At 43.9% G+C, this 18,077-nt stretch overlaps 1 protein-coding gene across 3 annotated transcripts in view; it reads right to left on the bottom strand.

The window, feature by feature from the left end:
* znf236 (zinc finger protein 236) overlaps positions 1–18,077 on the bottom strand; it is a 60,801-nt gene that overhangs the window by 21,704 nt on the left and 21,020 nt on the right. For all 3 annotated transcript variants that reach the window (XM_082150605.1, XM_082150604.1, XM_082150606.1), the window contains 12 exons: positions 17,409–17,669; positions 16,283–16,434; positions 15,077–15,178; positions 13,635–13,774; positions 8,994–9,094; positions 8,045–8,196; positions 7,772–7,954; positions 6,566–6,860; positions 5,833–5,936; positions 1,746–2,132; positions 1,020–1,144; positions 184–397 (listed from right to left, as the gene is read on the bottom strand). In XM_082150605.1, the coding sequence (XP_082006731.1) occupies positions 184–397; positions 1,020–1,144; positions 1,746–2,132; positions 5,833–5,936; positions 6,566–6,860; positions 7,772–7,954; positions 8,045–8,196; positions 8,994–9,094; positions 13,635–13,774; positions 15,077–15,178; positions 16,283–16,434; positions 17,409–17,669 (2,216 nt within the window). The remainder of the gene's footprint in view (positions 1–183; positions 398–1,019; positions 1,145–1,745; positions 2,133–5,832; positions 5,937–6,565; positions 6,861–7,771; positions 7,955–8,044; positions 8,197–8,993; positions 9,095–13,634; positions 13,775–15,076; positions 15,179–16,282; positions 16,435–17,408; positions 17,670–18,077) is intronic.

Here is an 18,077-nt window from a genome sequence, read left to right as displayed (position 1 = left end):
GTGAGGTGGACATGTGTGAGGTGGACATGTGTGAGATGTGTGAGGTGGACATGTGTGAGGTGGACATGTGTGAGATGTGTGAGGTGTGAGGTGGACATGTGTGAGGTGGACATGTGTGAGGTGGACATGTGTGAGGTGGACATGTGTGAGATGTGTGAGGTGGACGAGTGCAGAGACACTGACCGGTGTTGTCCTCGTTGCTCAGGCTGATGGCTGAGGCTGGAGGCTGTAGAGAGAGACCCGTCAGAGGGTGGATCACCACACTGGCAGGAACACTGGCGTCTCCGTCAGTCATGAGGTGAGCCGTGGCGTGCTGCGTCAGACTCGAGTCGCTCGTCAGTGAGTGAGACAGCAAACTGCCCTGGTGAAGCGTCTGCTGGAGAATACTGGGGTCGATCTGAACACAGAGAAGAAAACTGCTTTATGGGGTGTGACAATATATTGCAATACAAAAATGTATCGTGGAAAATTCACCCAAAATAAAAATTACTGTGTGAGAAAAAATTCAAGTTTTCAGAGTTTTAGTGTCAGTACTGCATTAAACTACTATATATATTGTTGAATATAATGTATAATAATGCAATGGGGGGATATTTGTGGCTCCTGATAATGCCAAATGTCTGATGTTACCAGTAAAAAGTGGCCAACATTATTATAAATATATCTAGTCAGTGACAGAGTGCGAACATATTCATCTACAATAATTCTGTATTTTCATCTTCAGAATCAAGAATATTGTTATTCTGGTGTCTCTATTGTCCTGCATTGGGTTTCCAGCACCAAGTCCAAGAATATTCATTTACACACACAATGTAATATCAAATTTAGCATTTTAATCAACAGTATTTTTGGTTGACCTTTAATCATAGTCTTGGAGTATCACAATAATATGGTATTGAGAGTTCAGTGTGGTGATATGTATTGAATCATGACGTGAGGGTATCGTTGCACCCCTACAGCATCACACACCCCTACACACATGATCAGTACAGCACAGAGTCTCTTGGGTCGAGCCGTACCTGCAGAGTGATGTTGTTGATGTTGCTGGGGTCAATCCCAGAGATCTGCACATTCGGACACACCAGGTGAATCCCTTCAAGAGTAGCGAGACCCTCCGTCAGAGAGACCGTCAGATCTCCACCCGCTGAAGGAAGAAAGAGGAAGATCATGCACTCATCCACCTCATGATGGATCTGCTTGTGCCAAATAACATCTAAAATGTGGAGAGTTCCAGGAAAAGTCTGAAATCTGCTGATCTAGAAAAAGCAAGAGTTCTCGCCCTTTCCGAGACCAGTCCAATATTACTCACATTAAGGGCTCTATCATACACCCGGCAGGAGCGACGTAAGTGTTTTTTGCTAGTTTCAGCCCAACGCAGTTTTCATTTTCATGTTCTGCTCCACGTTGTTTAAATAGCAAATACATTTGCGCCCATTATGGTCTGAAAACCAGGTGTGTTCAGGCGCATTGTTGACGCATTGCTATTTTGAGGAACTGAAACAGTCATTGACCAACTGAACCTGGTCTAAAGTCAATGGCGCAATATTTTTTTTGTTATAAGTGTCACCTTTTGCATGAAATTGAGACAGTAGCAGGCAGTGTTTGCATGTGTGTGTATTGTGCAGGTATGAGTACCTGAGACAGTAGCAGGCAGTGTTTGCATGTGTGTGTATTGTGCAGTTATGAGTACCTGAGACAGTAGCAGGCAGTGTTTGCATGTGTGTGTATTGTGCAGTTATGAGTACCTGAGACAGTAGCAGGCAGTATGGCTTGTCCCACCAGGCCTTGCTGCAGCAGACTGGGCTCATACTGGCCCGTGAGCACTGGGTTCGCTGGGATGTAGATGTTGGGATCTGAGCTGGGGGTGTGCAGTAGAGTCTGAGCCTCCTGAGCCTGAGGAGCGCACTGGTCCTGCGGTGGTCTCTCTGTGCCGGCGCTCCGCTTGGCCTTGCGGTCCGAGGGCCTGATGTGACCCTGGATGTGGGTCTTGCGGTGGCCAGATGTGCGGAAGCGCAGCTCACAGAACGGGCACTTGAAGGGTTTGGAGCCGGTGTGCAAACGCATGTGGACCTTCAGACTGCCCTTGGTGGAGAACGACGTGTTGCACATGTGACAGCTGAACAGCTTCTGCCCTGCACACACACACACACATCGGACTTTAAAGAGGCGGGAATACAACAAGGCTGTTGCTGGAGCAGATGTGTACATTTTCTGAAGAACTCTTAAGTGGTGTTTGGTTGTGCAAAAAATAAGTGCCATGGTGTTTGAGTGGTTTCTGGGTATTGCTGTGTGTTTATGAAGCTTTTCTGAGAGGTACATTGCTACGCAGTTGCTATGGTGTTCTGGGTGGCATCTACAGTAGGTAGTCTCTGCCTTCCTTTAATGCATGTTATAACACCGTGTCCTAAGCAGACGTGATGCCGTGACTAAGGAAAACAAGACCGTTTAATGTAAACAAGAACGTGGCTGTGGTTTTTGACTGATTTGATTAAGAGTGCAGTGCGCCTGCAGAGAGACTCCGCCCACACTCTCTTCTGATTGGCTGTGGTTTTTGATTGATTTGATTAAGAGTGCAGTACGTTTGCAGAGAGACTCCGCCCACACTCTCTTCTGATTGGCTGTTGATTGATTTGATTAAGAGTGCAGTGCGTTTGCAGAGAGACTCCGCCCACACTCTCTTCTGATTGGCTGTGGCTTTTGATTGATTTGATTAAGAGTGCAGTGCGTTTGCAGAGAGACTCCGCCCATACACTCTTCTGATTGGCTGTGGTTTTTAATTGATTAAGAGTGTAGTGCGCCTGCAGAGAGACTCCGCCCACACGCTCTTCTGATTGGCTGTGGTTTTTGATTGATTTTGTCACTTCTGGTGTGGACAGACGTTTAACTGCTTGTCGCTGGAATCTTAGCGCATCATGTCTGGTTAGGGCACAGTATTAGTTCCCTTTCGAGGGAACTCGCAATGCGTCAATGACGTTTTTGGGAACACCCCTGCTTGATTGCGTCTGAAGCACGTATGTCAACTCAGTCCAATGGCGAGAGGGAGCGTCACGGCGGGTGACGTCACGACTAGGAGAGGATAAAAGCACATCCAGTCTGACCGGCATTAGCTTCTGTGCCTCGGCAAGCGCTCTATGTTGAAATTGTCTGTCCTTTTTATTGTTGTCTTGTCACAAGCATCTATATATCATTATGCCGAAAGATATCTACAAGTTGTGTGCTTCTCCCTGCCCGTGCTATTTAACGGGTGGGGATACACACAAACTTTGTGTGATGTGTTTGGGAACAGAGCATGCTATGTCAGCCTTCGAGGAGCATTGTGAGAGGCTTCCCCTTCACACGCTACGCTCCCGCCTGTCCCTTTTCGAGGAAAGTGACCAGGCTTGCGATCCTCAGGGATCCGGACCCAGCATTCTTGGGGATCGCAAATGGATCTCTGGCGGGGTTGCAGACGGGCCCCGCCCTTTCTCTTCCCTTACCCGGGGGATCCAGCGCTCTCTCCCTGCCCAGCGGCTTCTTCTGCCCGGGGTGAGAGCCCAATGCTTCAGTGCTCTAGTTCTGAGGAATTAGATGTACTGAGCATTGAAGACGACAATAAGGGGGAAGAGGATTCACCACCTCTTTCCTCAGCATATGAGGAGCTGGGGGAGGTGATCAGGGACCAACATCGGGTGCTTCCATTCGGTCTAGCTCTATCACCCCGCAAGTTCACAAAGTGCGTAGATGCAGCTCTGGCCCCGCTCAGGCTGCAGGGCATACGCATTCTGAACTATATCGTCGATTGGCTGATTCTAGCGGAATCGGAGCAGTTGGCGGTTCGGCATCGAGATGTCGTCCTCGCACACATGCAAAAATTGGGGTTGAGACTCAATGCCAAGAAGATTGTGCTTTCTCCAATACAGAGAACCACTTCCCTTGGTGTGGTCTGGGATTCGGTCACGATGCGAGCCGTCCTATCGACCGCTCGTATAGCTGCTATCCTCACAGCCACAAAGGAGTTAAAGCTAGGCCAGTCACGCACTGTGAAACAGTTCGAGAGACTGTTAGGCCTCATGGCAGCGGCATCCAATGTGATACCCTTTGGCCTGCTGTACATGAGGCCCCTGCAGTGGTGGCTCAGGACCAGAGGTTCTCCCCGAGGGGAAACATCATGTGGCGGTGTCTCCGCGCCTTGGTTATATGGAGGAAACCTTGGTTCCTGTCCCAGGGTCCAGTGTTAGGAGCTCTTCGCCATCGAGTTTCGCTCTCGGCAGATGGTTCTCTCACTGGCTGGGGAGCGGTAATGGAAGACCGCTCAGCTCAGGGTCTGTGGAGGAGTAATCATCTTTTGTGGCACATAAACTGCCTGGAGATGATGGCGGTCTTCAATGCGTTGAGACACTTCCTCCCAGACATGAGAGACACTTATGTCCACAGAGCTGCTCCGTGGAGAAAATCAGATCAGCTGTTCATCTGTTTTGGATCACCTAAGAAAGGTCTTCCAGCATCTAAGCAGACGATCAGCAAGTGGATAGTCGAGGCTATTTCTCTTGCTTATGAGTCCTCTGGCCAGCCGTCACCTTTGGTGGTCAGAGCTCACTCTACTAGGAGTATGGCGCCTCTAAAGCCTTAATCTCAGGGGTTTCCCTACAAGAGGTGTGTGATGCAGCGGGCTGGGTCTTCCCCGCTCACATTTGTGAGGTTTTATAGCCTGGACCTGGATGCTGTCCCAGGGTCTCAAGTGCTTTTGACTCAGTTGCCAACAGTTTCTCATAACAGGCAATTGTACGTACACGTTTGGGTATTATCGTTCCCAACGCGTCATCTACGCAGTGCAAGTCCCCTCGAAAGGAAACGTTTCAGGTCACGACTGTAACCCTAGTTCCCTGAGAAGGGAATGAGACGCTGTTACTTCCTGCATCCCTGTGATCGACTTGCTTTGGCTAATTCGAAGCTACTGCCGGTCAGACTGGATGTGCTTTTATCCTTTCCTGGTCGTGACGTCACCCACCCGTGACGCTCACTCTCGCCATTGGACAGTTGACATGCTTCAGACACAATCACGCAGGGGCGTTCCCAAAGCATCATCGATGCAGCGTCTCGTTCCCTTCTCAGGGAACTAGGGTTAAAGTCGTAACCTGAGACGTTTTATCATCCACCAGGTGAAAATCACTAAGAAAAGAAATAGTTTTCTTCAACAAACCACATGAATTGGTACATTGTAAAAAATATATATTTTTGAAATTATTTAAGTTGTTTTTCAAAGATTATTGGAGTGTTTAAAAAGAAAATTCTATTTTATTCTTTCTACTTCAAAATGTAATGTTTAATTCAATGTGTTTATGTTTATTTTAAAAACGACGATGCACATTAATTGACATGAGCACTTGCGTCCATCATGTAAATGTGCCAAATTTAACCATACAGGATCATTCTCATCTGCAGTCCCTGGTAGGTCGACAGTAAGAAAAAGAAAAGAAATAAAGTTGTATAAATACATCTGCCTACAATTACTAAAACTATGGCATGACCATATGGTACACAAAACACTAAAGAATCATGTTCCAGTAAACATAAACAGAAGCATATTGGCAGAAAAAATACAAACAAAATTACTTCAAATAATCAGACAGAAAACAAGCCATTTCTCCAGATTATAACAACACAGGATTCAATGCTGTTTGTTTATGACACTTGCTGTTTGTTTGTAATTATTTGAGAAATTTAAATATTTTTCAGTGTATTATTCATGTCTGCAGAACAGCCAGTATTACATGCTGAAGTTAAGCAAGTATAATTAACAGTGATGATCAACTTCACCAGGCAATATAAACACAAACACAGATCTAAACGCACCTGAGTGAGTCTTAACATGACAGTCCAGAGTGGATTTCACCGTGAAACTCTTCCCACACTCATCACACTTGTACGGTTTCTCGCCGGTGTGTATCCGGATGTGTCTGAAAGATGAAAAACAGAGTGTGTTCTGAGCTACTGTTAGGACAGATGTGCAGTCAAACCAACATGTATTCAGACACCTTCAACATTCTCACATCATCACAGTTTATTCGCTATAGTTTAGAAAATGGTAATAAAATATGAGCAGAACTCATTTGATATTTGACTGGTTTTGTACGTCCTTCTGTTAGACTGTCTCACACATGAATTATGTTGAATATCTGTCAGCTGTTAAATTTAACTACACAATTAGATAATACCAGTTTAGCTCAACCAATCACCAAGCAATGCTTCATTTTGTTCAGTCTGTGTGTAAAAAGAGCAATTAAAGACAACACACTTAAGAAAACATGATCAGCTCAAAGTGTCGGAATCATTTCTGGCCCCAAATGTTTATAGATGTTACTGGTAGTCGCTGTATGAAGAGTTATTGGGTATAATATGTCATAGTTTACTTTATTTTGCTCTCCTCACTTACATAACTGAACTATAGTGTCCTGATCACACTAGTAAAACATATCAGAAATGGTCTCTGGTGTCTGAACGATGTTTGGTTTGCCTGTACATCGACAGATGGAGATGTGCAATGAGCCGTTACAGATGTTCTCAGATGTTCAGAGGTGATTATTACCTGACCAAGTCGCTGGGCTTCTTGAAGCTCTTCGGACAGTACTGGCAGCGGTTGGCGAACTTCGGCTCTATGTTGAGCTCCACACACTTGTCTTTGACCTCACTGATGCGGTCTCGTTCGGCAGCCGTCTGGGCCAGAACCTTCTCTGAGAGACTGGGCTCGTCGCGCGGGTCTCTCTTGGCTAGCTCTGCTGTCTGCTCTTCTGTTAGCGTGATTATGCCGGTGCGGTTCCTCTTCGGCCCGGAGCGATCCGACCCGTCCTCCTCCTCCTCTCCGGCCTCGTCGCTCTCCAGAACTAACATCAGTCAAGTCAGCTTTATTTATACAGCGCTCTTTAGTCTTTACAACACAGAGTGTTTCACAGCAGCTTTACAGAGATAACAGGAGAATAATGCAACAAAGTGTGTTTCCAGAAGAAAACAGCGATTTTTCAGCAAGTTCAGTGATGGTTCATTTTAGGTGTAAAAAAGTTATTAATTTTGTTAATTTATATATAGCCGTTCTGGAGAAAACAGTGATGTCATCGTTCAGCTCGTTTTTTCCCAATGTTATATTGCTGCTTAGACTCATCTCTTTATCATCCAGCTGTGCTCCTGGAAGCATGTGTTTATTGCATTGAAATATTTAGCAAGTATTTCGTTAAATACTGTGTTTAGCACAATTCGGTTTTATATATATATGGTAACACTTTACAATAAGGTTGATTAGTTAACATTAATGTATTAACTAACATGAACTAACAATGAGCAATACATTTGTTACAGTATTTATTCATCTTTGTTAATGTTAGTTAATAAAAATCCAGCTGTTCATTGTGTGTTCATGTTAGTTCACAGTGCATTAACTAATGTTAAATACAACCTTTAATTTTAATAATGTTACTAAATTACTATTAACTAAAATTAATAAATGCTTTATTAAATGTGCAGTACATTATTAGTTTATGTTAACTAAGGTAAATAACTAATGTTAATTAATAAACCATATTGTATAGTCTTACCAAAATAATATATATAAAAATAAATAAATACTTTTTTTGAGGTAATCAATATTATGCCACAAATCCTGTTGATTGAGGAGTAGAGGAATTGGGCATCTTGTAAATGCAGATCAGTGCACAGCTGACTAATGAAAGTGCAGAGTGATGTAATGCTCGCTTCAGGAACACAGCAGAAGCTGAAGGTGACGAGGTCTAGTGTGTCGTACCTTTGGGACCCACAGCATGATGGAGTTTGGTGTGTTTCCGGCGCAGGATGACGGTGCGGAAGCTTTCCTCACACACCGTGCACTTGAAGGGCTTGGTGTTCAGGTGGATGATCATGTGTCGGTTCAGACTACCGTTAGTGGTGAAACACGTGTCGCAAACGTTACACTTATAAGCCTTCACTCCTGAGAGAGCAAGAAGAGGAGAGACTGCATGAGTCTCAGAATGGATTATAACACAGCGTGATGAAGTGTGTGTGTGTGTGTGCAGGTCACCTGTGTGTGTGTTCAGGTGTGATTTGAGCACTCCGGCGGACACGAAGCTCCTCCCGCACAGGTTACAGCGGTACGGTTTCTCTCCGGTGTGAGAGCGCACATGTTGCTTCAGGTGACTGGACTTCTTAAAGCTCTTATCACACATATTGCACCTGACAAACAAAACACATTTCACTGCACTGACTCAACCAAACGCATGTGCAGGTTTAAGTAAACAATGGGACACGAGTGAAGTGCAAAGATTTGTTTACAGAAGAAAAAATACAATTAGCAACTAAATGTTGCATTAGAAATCTGCAGGTTGCTGGTGCTCTTCACGTTTATGCAATGAATGTACTATATTTTAGTTTGATAATGTTTTTAATTTAATATTTAGTATTTTTAGGGGATTTAATACTAAATTATATTTACGCTGTATTTATAATCAATTTATTCACTTTTTGAGCATAGACCTGAACATTTTATTTCCAACTTAAACTGTGGTAAATCTTGAACGCTTTAGAGCGACAGACTGAAGTTTGATCTCTTTTCAAATACGACACTTGGCAGATTATTGCTGAAGTGAATCTTTTAAAAAAAAGAACTTTAAAAAAGTATTTTATGTGTATTGTTAAGACAAATTTTCAAAATCACGTTTTACTCCAAATCACAGTACACATCATGATTCAAAGAGAAAAGTGCAAAAGAAAAACAACTGCATAGTAGGAGTTTACAATAACAAAATACAGTTACAGTTTACAAGATTATTACATTTGATTAAATTTCTTTCTAATAAAATGATGTTTATATCTAATAATATTTATATGTATATCTTATTAACCATTTATTAATGGCAAGGCTTTACTTGTAAAAAGGTACAAGACATTCATTGTTTTCAAGACTATTCATTTTCTCGTCAAAGTGAGTAGGATAGCATCTGCCTTTCAGTGTTTGATGCATGTGAACTTACTGATAAACTCTCTTGTTGATTTCATCCTCATCCTGGAAGTCTTGTGTCTGTATAGACAGCTGCAGCTCTCCTTGACTCGCCTCCTGTAATAAACCACTCGTCTACACGCGCACACACACACACACACACACACACACACACACACACACACACACACACACACACACACACACACACACACACACACTTACCATACAGACTAACATAATTTAATTTCGTCTCGTCTCCGAATGGCCCCCAAAGTTCAGTTCTCTCAACTCGCAGTCAGGCGTGTTCTCCTCAGCACTTTACGAAATATACTCCATAATCATAGCCACCATCCTTCTGGGGGTCATGAATGGTCTAGAAATTCAGACTTCTGTCTCCAAAAATCGGACATTCATCCAATATAGGTCCCGCTGTTTTCATCCACCGACCTCCTTAGCCTCTGCATCCTCTCTCTACGCTCAGGCTATTTAAACCCACCATCGCCTGAACCTAGAGCCCATGTTCCTGGTTGCCTTTTTGGCTTCCTGCGACATTAAAAAATGTACCCCTATTTTCATCCACCTTCGATCTCTACATCTCTGTAATTTCGATCTACTTTCTAGACACAATCATATTCACTCTTCGGAGAAGCAAAACAGACCAATTCGGAGCTTCATACCCTATTTACATCTTCCATTTAAACTCCTACCTCAGCCCATTCAAACCTAATTTGGAAAAAGTTTACTCCTGGCATATTGCCAGAGCATCTGCTCTTTCTTACCGAAACCGAAAACTGGCCACAGGACACCGGCATATTTCCAGAACATTACTCAATACATTCCTTACGTATCTGAGCAGCGACCTCAGTGGCCAGACGAGGTATCTCAGACGAGACGATCTGACTCCTTGGCTATTGATCTTCAGAAGCTCTTACATTCGTAACAATCTCAATGACCTCCATCAAGCCAAGCTCACCTCAGCTCTTCCCAATCTTTAGGGGTCCTAATCACTCGGCCTACATTTAACTGAGATGATGCCCTCACTCTGAGTCTCCTGGCCGCCAACACCAAACGACCAGATCAACCTGACTGCCATCCTTTTTCCCCTTCCACTTCCACTTTATCCTAGCCTTAGTCATTCCCAACTCTCTTCAACAACAGATCAACCTGACTTCCATCACTTTTCCCCTTCTACTTCATCCTTCCCCTATTCATCCCCAACCCTCTTCATCCCCAACTCTCTTCAATAACAGATAGACCTACTAACATCCCTTTTCCCCTTCCACTTCATCCTTCCCTTATTCGTCCCCAACTCTCTTCAACAACAGATCAACCTGACTTCCATCACTTTTCCCCTTCTACTTCATCCTTCCCCTATTCATCCCCAACCCTCTTCAATAATAGATAGACCTACTAACATCCCTTTTCCCCTTCCACTTCATCCTTCCCTTATTCGTCCCCAACTCTCTTCATCCCCAACTCTCTTCAATAACAGATCAACCTGACTACCATTACTTTTCCCCTTCCCCTTCATCCTTCCCCTATTCATCCCCAACTCTCTTCAATAACAGATCAACCTGACTACCATCACTTTTCCGCTTCCCCTTCATCCTTCCCCTATTCATCCCCAACTCTCCTCAATAACAGATCAACCTGACTACCATCACTTTTCCGCTTCCCCTTCATCCTTCCCCTATTCATCCCCAACTCTCCTCAATAACAGATCAACCTGACTACCATCACTTTTCCGCTTCCCCTTCATCCTTCCCCTATTCATCCCCAACTCTCCTCAATAACAGATCAACTGACTACCATCACTTTTCCGCTTCCCCTTCATCCTTCACCTATTCATCCCCAACTCTCCTCAATAACAGATCAACCTGACTACCATCACTTTTCCGCTTCCCCTTCATCCTTCCCCTATTCATCCCCAACTCTCTTCAATAACAGATCAACCTGACTACCATCACTTTTCCGCTTCCCCTTCATCCTTCCCCTATTCATCCCCAACCCTCTTCACCCCCAACTCTCTTCAATAACAGATAGACCTACTAACATCCCTTTTCCCCTTCCACTTCATCCTTCCCTTATTCGTCCCCAACTCTCTTCATCCCCAACTCTCTTCAATAACAGATCAACCTGACTACCATCACTTTTCCGCTTCCCCTTCATCCTTCCCCTATTCATCCCCAACTCTCCTCAATAACAGATCAACCTGACTACCATCACTTTTCCCCTTCCCCTTCATCCCCAACTCTCTTCAATAACAGATCAACCTGACTACCATCACTTTTCCGCTTCCCCTTCATCCTTCCCCTATTCATCCCCAACTCTCCTCAATAACAGATCAACCTGACTACCATCACTTTTCCGCTTCCCCTTCATCCTTCCCCTATTCATCCCCAACTCTCCTCAATAACAGATCAACCTGACTACCATCACTTTTCCCCTTCTACTTCATCCTTCCCCTATTCATCCCCAACCCTCTTCAATAATAGATAGACCTACTAACATCCCTTTTCCCCTTCCACTTCATCCTTCCCTTATTCGTCCCCAACTCTCTTCATCCCCAACTCTCTTCAATAACAGATCAACCTGACTACCATTACTTTTCCCCTTCCCCTTCATCCTTCCCCTATTCATCCCCAACTCTCTTCAATAACAGATCAACCTGACTACCATCACTTTTCCGCTTCCCCTTCATCCTTCCCCTATTCATCCCCAACTCTCCTCAATAACAGATCAACCTGACTACCATCACTTTTCCGCTTCCCCTTCATCCTTCCCCTATTCATCCCCAACTCTCCTCAATAACAGATCAACCTGACTACCATCACTTTTCCGCTTCCCCTTCATCCTTCCCCTATTCATCCCCAACTCTCCTCAATAACAGATCAACTGACTACCATCACTTTTCCGCTTCCCCTTCATCCTTCACCTATTCATCCCCAACTCTCCTCAATAACAGATCAACCTGACTACCATCACTTTTCCGCTTCCCCTTCATCCTTCCCCTATTCATCCCCAACTCTCTTCAATAACAGATCAACCTGACTACCATCACTTTTCCGCTTCCCCTTCATCCTTCCCCTATTCATCCCCAACCCTCTTCACCCCCAACTCTCTTCAATAACAGATAGACCTACTAACATCCCTTTTCCCCTTCCACTTCATCCTTCCCTTATTCGTCCCCAACTCTCTTCATCCCCAACTCTCTTCAATAACAGATCAACCTGACTACCATCACTTTTCCACTTCCCCTTCATCCTTCCCCTATTCATCCCCAACTCTCCTCAATAACAGATCAACCTGACTACCATCACTTTTCCCCTTCCCCTTCATCCCCAACTCTCTTCAATAACAGATCAACCTGACTACCATCACTTTTCCGCTTCCCCTTCATCCTTCCCCTATTCATCCCCAACTCTCCTCAATAACAGATCAACCTGACTACCATCACTTTTCCGCTTCCCCTTCATCCTTCCCCTATTCATCCCCAACTCTCCTCAATAACAGATCAACCTGACTACCATCACTTTTCCGCTTCCCCTTCATCCTTCCCCTATTCATCCCCAACTCTCCTCAATAACAGATCAACCTGACTACCATCACTTTTCCGCTTCCCCTTCATCCTTCCCCTATTCATCCCCAACTCTCCTCAATAACAGATCAACCTGACTACCATCACTTTTCCGCTTCCCCTTCATCCTTCCCCTATTCATCCCCAACTCTCTTCAATAACAGATCAACCTGACTACCATCACTTTTCTGCTTCCCCTTCATCCTTCCCCTATTCATCCCCAACTCTCTTCAATAACAGATCAACCTGACTACCATCACTTTTCCGCTTCCCCTTCATCCTTCCCCTATTCATCCCCAACTCTCTTCAATAACAGATCAACCTGACTACCATCACTTTTCCGCTTCCCCTTCATCCTTCCCCTATTCATCCCCAACTCTCCTCAATAACAGATCAACCTGACTACCATCACTTTTCCGCTTCCCCTTCATCCTTCCCCTATTCATCCCCAACTCTCCTCAATAACAGATCAACCTGACTACCATCACTTTTCCGCTTCCCCTTCATCCTTCCCCTATTCATCCCCAACTCTCTTCAATAACAGATCAACCTGACTACCATCACTTTTCCGCTTCCCCTTCATCCTTCCCCTATTCATCCCCAACTCTCTTCAATAACAGATCAACCTGACTACCATCACTTTTCCGCTTCCCCTTCATCCTTCCCCTATTCATCCCCAACTCTCTTCAATAACAGATCAACCTGACTACCATCACTTTTCCGCTTCTCCTTCATCCTTCCCCTATTCATCCCCAACTCTCTTCAATAACAGATCATCCTGACTACCATCACTTTTCCCCTTCCCCTTCATCCTTCCCCTATTCATCCCCAACTCTCTTCAATAACAGATCATCCTGACTACCATCACTTTTCCCCTTCCCCTTCATCCTTCCCCTATTCATCCCCAACTCTCTTCAATAAATTATTTCCAACATTCATGGTTGTGGTGTGGTCCTTGCTCGTGAATTAACAAAAAGTAACACTTATAATACAACATTTTAGTTTGTCCCTCAGTGTGTGTTATGTTCAGTAGGTTGAGAGGGTGTTTGTACCTCAGTGTGTGTTAGGTTCAGTAGGTTGGGAGGGTGTTTGTACCTCAGTGTGTGTTACGTTCAGTAGGTTGGGAGGGTGGTAGCTGGTGGTCAAGGCTTGTGACTCCAGTGTGCTTGAGTCCTGAAGCTGTTGTACCGTAGAGAAATGTGCCTGCTGGGAAAATCCCTCAGCTATAGTAAAACCTGCAACAGAGCACACACACTTACACTTTAAAATCAGGGTACCTCAAATTTCACTCCAACCCCAATCAAACTCACCTACCTGTAATTTTCTAGTATCTGTGATGACTTGATTAGCTTGTTCAGGCGTGTTTGATTAGAGCAAGTCTGTATTGACAGACAGGAGCGTGTGTTCGAAGCTCACCTAGAGCTACACTCCTACCGGAGAGGTCCAAATCTATTATGAGGTATTCCAAGTGTTCAGGACAATCTTGCGGTGTCAGTTTTTCTAGGCTGCCCACCTCCCGTTTCCATATCTCTCTCCGATCTGTTGGCTTCTAACACACGGGTACAAGCCAGTCTAGATGCTTGTGGTACTCTCATCACAGCAAGGGATTCTTTCCCTTCTGTCTCATCTGTCACCAGGAAACTACTGTGTCAGAGATTGAAAGTAGCTGCCACTGTGCTGATTTGGAGTTTGATAGGATATGATGGGATCCCCCGCCAGGCCCCAGGAACGAACCTCTCCCTGCACTACTGAGCAGGTTTCACATATTGCTGATGTGCTGGGATTCAGGGTGAATCTGGCCAAGAAATTGTCTTTTTGATGTGTGAGTGCATTAAGTTTGTCTTGGACAGTTCAAAGGAGTGAGAGTGTGGTATCGCATATGCATCAGGCTTCAGGGTCTTATGGCATAAGCTGGTCAGGTGTTGTCTCTGGGACTTCTGACTCATGTAGTGAATATTATCCCTTCGCCTCGATCCATGCACACTTTTACATGCACAGTTCTCTCCCTTAGCCTTGGCCAATGGGTCTATCATGCACGTACTTATGCTCACGACCAAGTGGATTTTTGTCTTTGTGCCTAGCCTTCATCAACACCATTTTGTGTATCTGTATTTTATGTTCATGTTGTATGCTCCGCCTCTTTGCCATGCATATAAATTGTATAATTTTTACTACGAAATTCAGTAAATAAATGTGTTTTTGTGTCTCAGCTGAACCGATCATCTCTTCTTAGTTACAGCACCAAATAAACATGAATGAACACCAGAAAGAGTGTTGAAAGATACAGAACAACTAACTGAAATGAATCATGTCACTGCCGCTAAGTTTATAAAGCAATAGTTTATGTTTACATGGTTATTTTTTTTAATCAAAAACAGTTGGAAAGTAAGAAAACGGCCACAATCAAGTTACGAATGGACATCTCTGACGACAGAAACATAGCCTCCCTGCTACAGGTAATACAGACAGCACTGGCTTCCCAAACATACGTCTGTGAGAGTGTATTTACATCAAGAAGCGTGTGCGATGTGTGTTACCTTGTGTCATAGCTGGCTGTTCAAAGGTCTGCTGAGGCAGCGCCGGTGTCTCAAACTGGCTCATGTGTTCAGGTAGAGCGTGCTGCGCACTCACAAACGATTCTGTTGATAAATACATATTTTCATTGTTCATTTAATGCTGCTTTATATCATCTTCCTATCTAAATTAAGTTATGATGTAGAACACTATGAACACAAACCAGTGGCACACTGCAGTGTTGTGAAATGAAGAGGCAACAACCTCAATGTTTTTTTTTTAAATCCAGTATAAACTCATGTTCCATTTTCAATTAATATTGAAATTTCCATGTGAAACAAATAAATAAACCATCAGATAAATCAATATGCCTTACACAATCAAATACAACCGGGCCAGGCAGCTTTCTATGTGCATGTGTCGTGTGTGTGAGCGTCTCTCAGACTGTATCGAACTCAATTCTCTCTCAAATCTAATCACGCGTCAGTGGATTAGTACACACAAAGTTATGCCAAAATGCCTGTCTTGGCAAATGTTACTGATACACAGTCTTAAGTGAACGAAAACAGTTGGGAGAAAATTGTGTGTGTGTGTCAATACAGTATATTGGATCTGTGCATTCGGTCTTAAAGGGACAGCAGTCTAATAAACCTGCTGCTGTCTGTGTCATTAACGTTAATCAAACAACGAAAGACAAATAAATCAGAGATTGCTGGTTTATTTTTGTACCTGCTACTCAAACCATCAAACAGACAGTCTAACATGGCCTCTCAGTGTTAGGCTCCCAGTTCATGTTTGTTAATAACTAAAGTGCACATTTCAGTTGTTTTCTAAGAAATTTTTTTTTTATATTTGGGCTGCGTCTGAAATCACGTACTCTCTTGAAAATATTCTGAATAAGTGACAACTTCATAACCACTAAAAAAGTACATTCTATATAGTATGAATGTGTGTAGTATGAATATAATCTGGACGTACTACATTCGCCATGTTGTCATTATCATGTGACCTACCAGCGTCATTCACAAATCCTATCCTGTGGTCTCATGGGATAGTAAAGTGTCCATCGCATGCACACTTCCGAATCTCACCAGTAGTAGTAGGTCATCAGGAGACTCTTTGCCCACTCTTTTATGAGAACTGTGAATTCGGACATACTTCTCCTATACAGTAGGGGAGAATGCGATTTCAAATGCAGCCTTGGAGAAGAGAGCACGTGTGCCCCTCACCTGACTCCTGCAGGGCGTCGTCCCCCAGTGCCGTGGGCAGCGCCCCCTGCTGGCCGTCTCCCACCGCCTCCAGCATGCTCTGGGTCCCAGTGTCCACTGCGGGCGGCTGCATGTCCTCTGAGCTCTGCTGGAGCTGCTGAGCCAGCTCATACCTGACAACATGACAACATGAGCCGAGTCAAAACAATCCCAAAACTGTTTCCTAATACCAGGAACATGGAGCAGAGGTTTATGTTCATATTCAGAATGACCAACAATACCATTCAATTAGACTAGCTCTCCATGATGGACATGTTTCAGGTGTTTGCTTGTTCATTAAAGGGTTAATTCACCCAAGAATGAAAATTAGCCCATGATTTACTCTCCCTCAAGTCATCCTAGGTGTGTATGACATTCTTCTTTCAGACGAATACAGTCAGAGTTATATAAAAAAATGTACTGGCTCTTCCAAGCTTTACAAGGGCAGTGCATGGCTGTATATTTGTTGAAGTCCATCAAAGTGCATCTATACATGATAAAAGTGCATCTGTCCATCATAAAAGTGCATCTATCATGATAAAAGTGCACCTGTCCATCATAAAAGTGCATCTATACATGATAAAAGTGCATCTATCCATCATAAAAGTGTATCTGTCAATCATAAAAGTGCATCTATCATGATAAAAGTGCATCTATACATGATCAAAGTGCATCTATCCATCATAAAAGTGCATCTGTCCATCATAAAGGTGCATCTATCATCATAAAAGTGCATCTATCCATCATAAAAGTGCATCTATACATGATAAAAGTGCATCTATCCATCATAAAAGTGCATCTGTCCATCATAAAGGTGCATCTATCATCATAAAAGTGCATCTATCATCATAAATGGATCATCATCATTTGTGTAATAAAAATATCCATATTTAAAACTTTATCGACTAAAATAACTAGCTTCCGGCAGACGGACGTCCGCATCGATTTACGGTGAAAGAGTAACACTTGACCAGATGGTATTGGTCTGAAAGGAGAATGTCATATACACCTAGGATGACTTCAGGGTGAGTAAACCATGGGCTAATTTTCATTGTTGGGTGAACTGAACTATCGCTTTAACAGACATGAGGCGGCCGTGAAGCGTCACCTGTGTGTCTTCATGTGCTTCCTGCAGTTAGGGGAGGACTTGAAGGTTTTCTGGCAGTAGGGACACATGTAGGGGCGCATGTCGCTGTGTGTGGTCACGTGGCGGCGCAGGCTTCCGCTGGTGGTGAAGGTGGTGTCGCACAGCACGCACTTGAAGGCTTTGAGGCCCGAGTGTGTGCGGATGTGGGCTTTCAGCACGCCGGATGAAGCGAAGCCTTTACTGCACTGCAGGCACTTATACGGGCGCTCACCTGTGTGTGACCTGCAAAACACACACACTCACACATCAGCCATCAGAACACTGCAGCTCACACACTCAGTTTCATGTGTTTTATTTTAAAGGTGAAGTATGTAGTTTCTGCAGCACTAGTGGCATCTAGAGGAATTACAGAAATACAGCATATTTTGCAAACACCCCTTACTCTCCTCAAACATCACAAACCCAGCTCTGACTCTGAAGGCATGTCTCAGCAGGTTACAGTAGCACACATTCAATAAAAGCTCCAGCATTATAGGGATACTTTTAGCTGGGTTGTTTTTACACTTTTACCCTCAATGTGCCATGAGTAATTGAGTAGCAAACACTATCTAGAGTGATCATGAGCATCTTGCTTATAATAAACCCATCCAATGCGTCTGCACTGGGCGCATTTATAAACGTGCCACAACT

This window comes from Leuciscus leuciscus (genome assembly GCF_965113295.1).
Source record: "Leuciscus leuciscus genome assembly, chromosome: 20".
Taxonomy (NCBI): Eukaryota; Metazoa; Chordata; class Actinopteri; order Cypriniformes; family Leuciscidae; genus Leuciscus; species Leuciscus leuciscus.
This window is presented reverse-complemented; position numbering and strand designations above follow the sequence as displayed.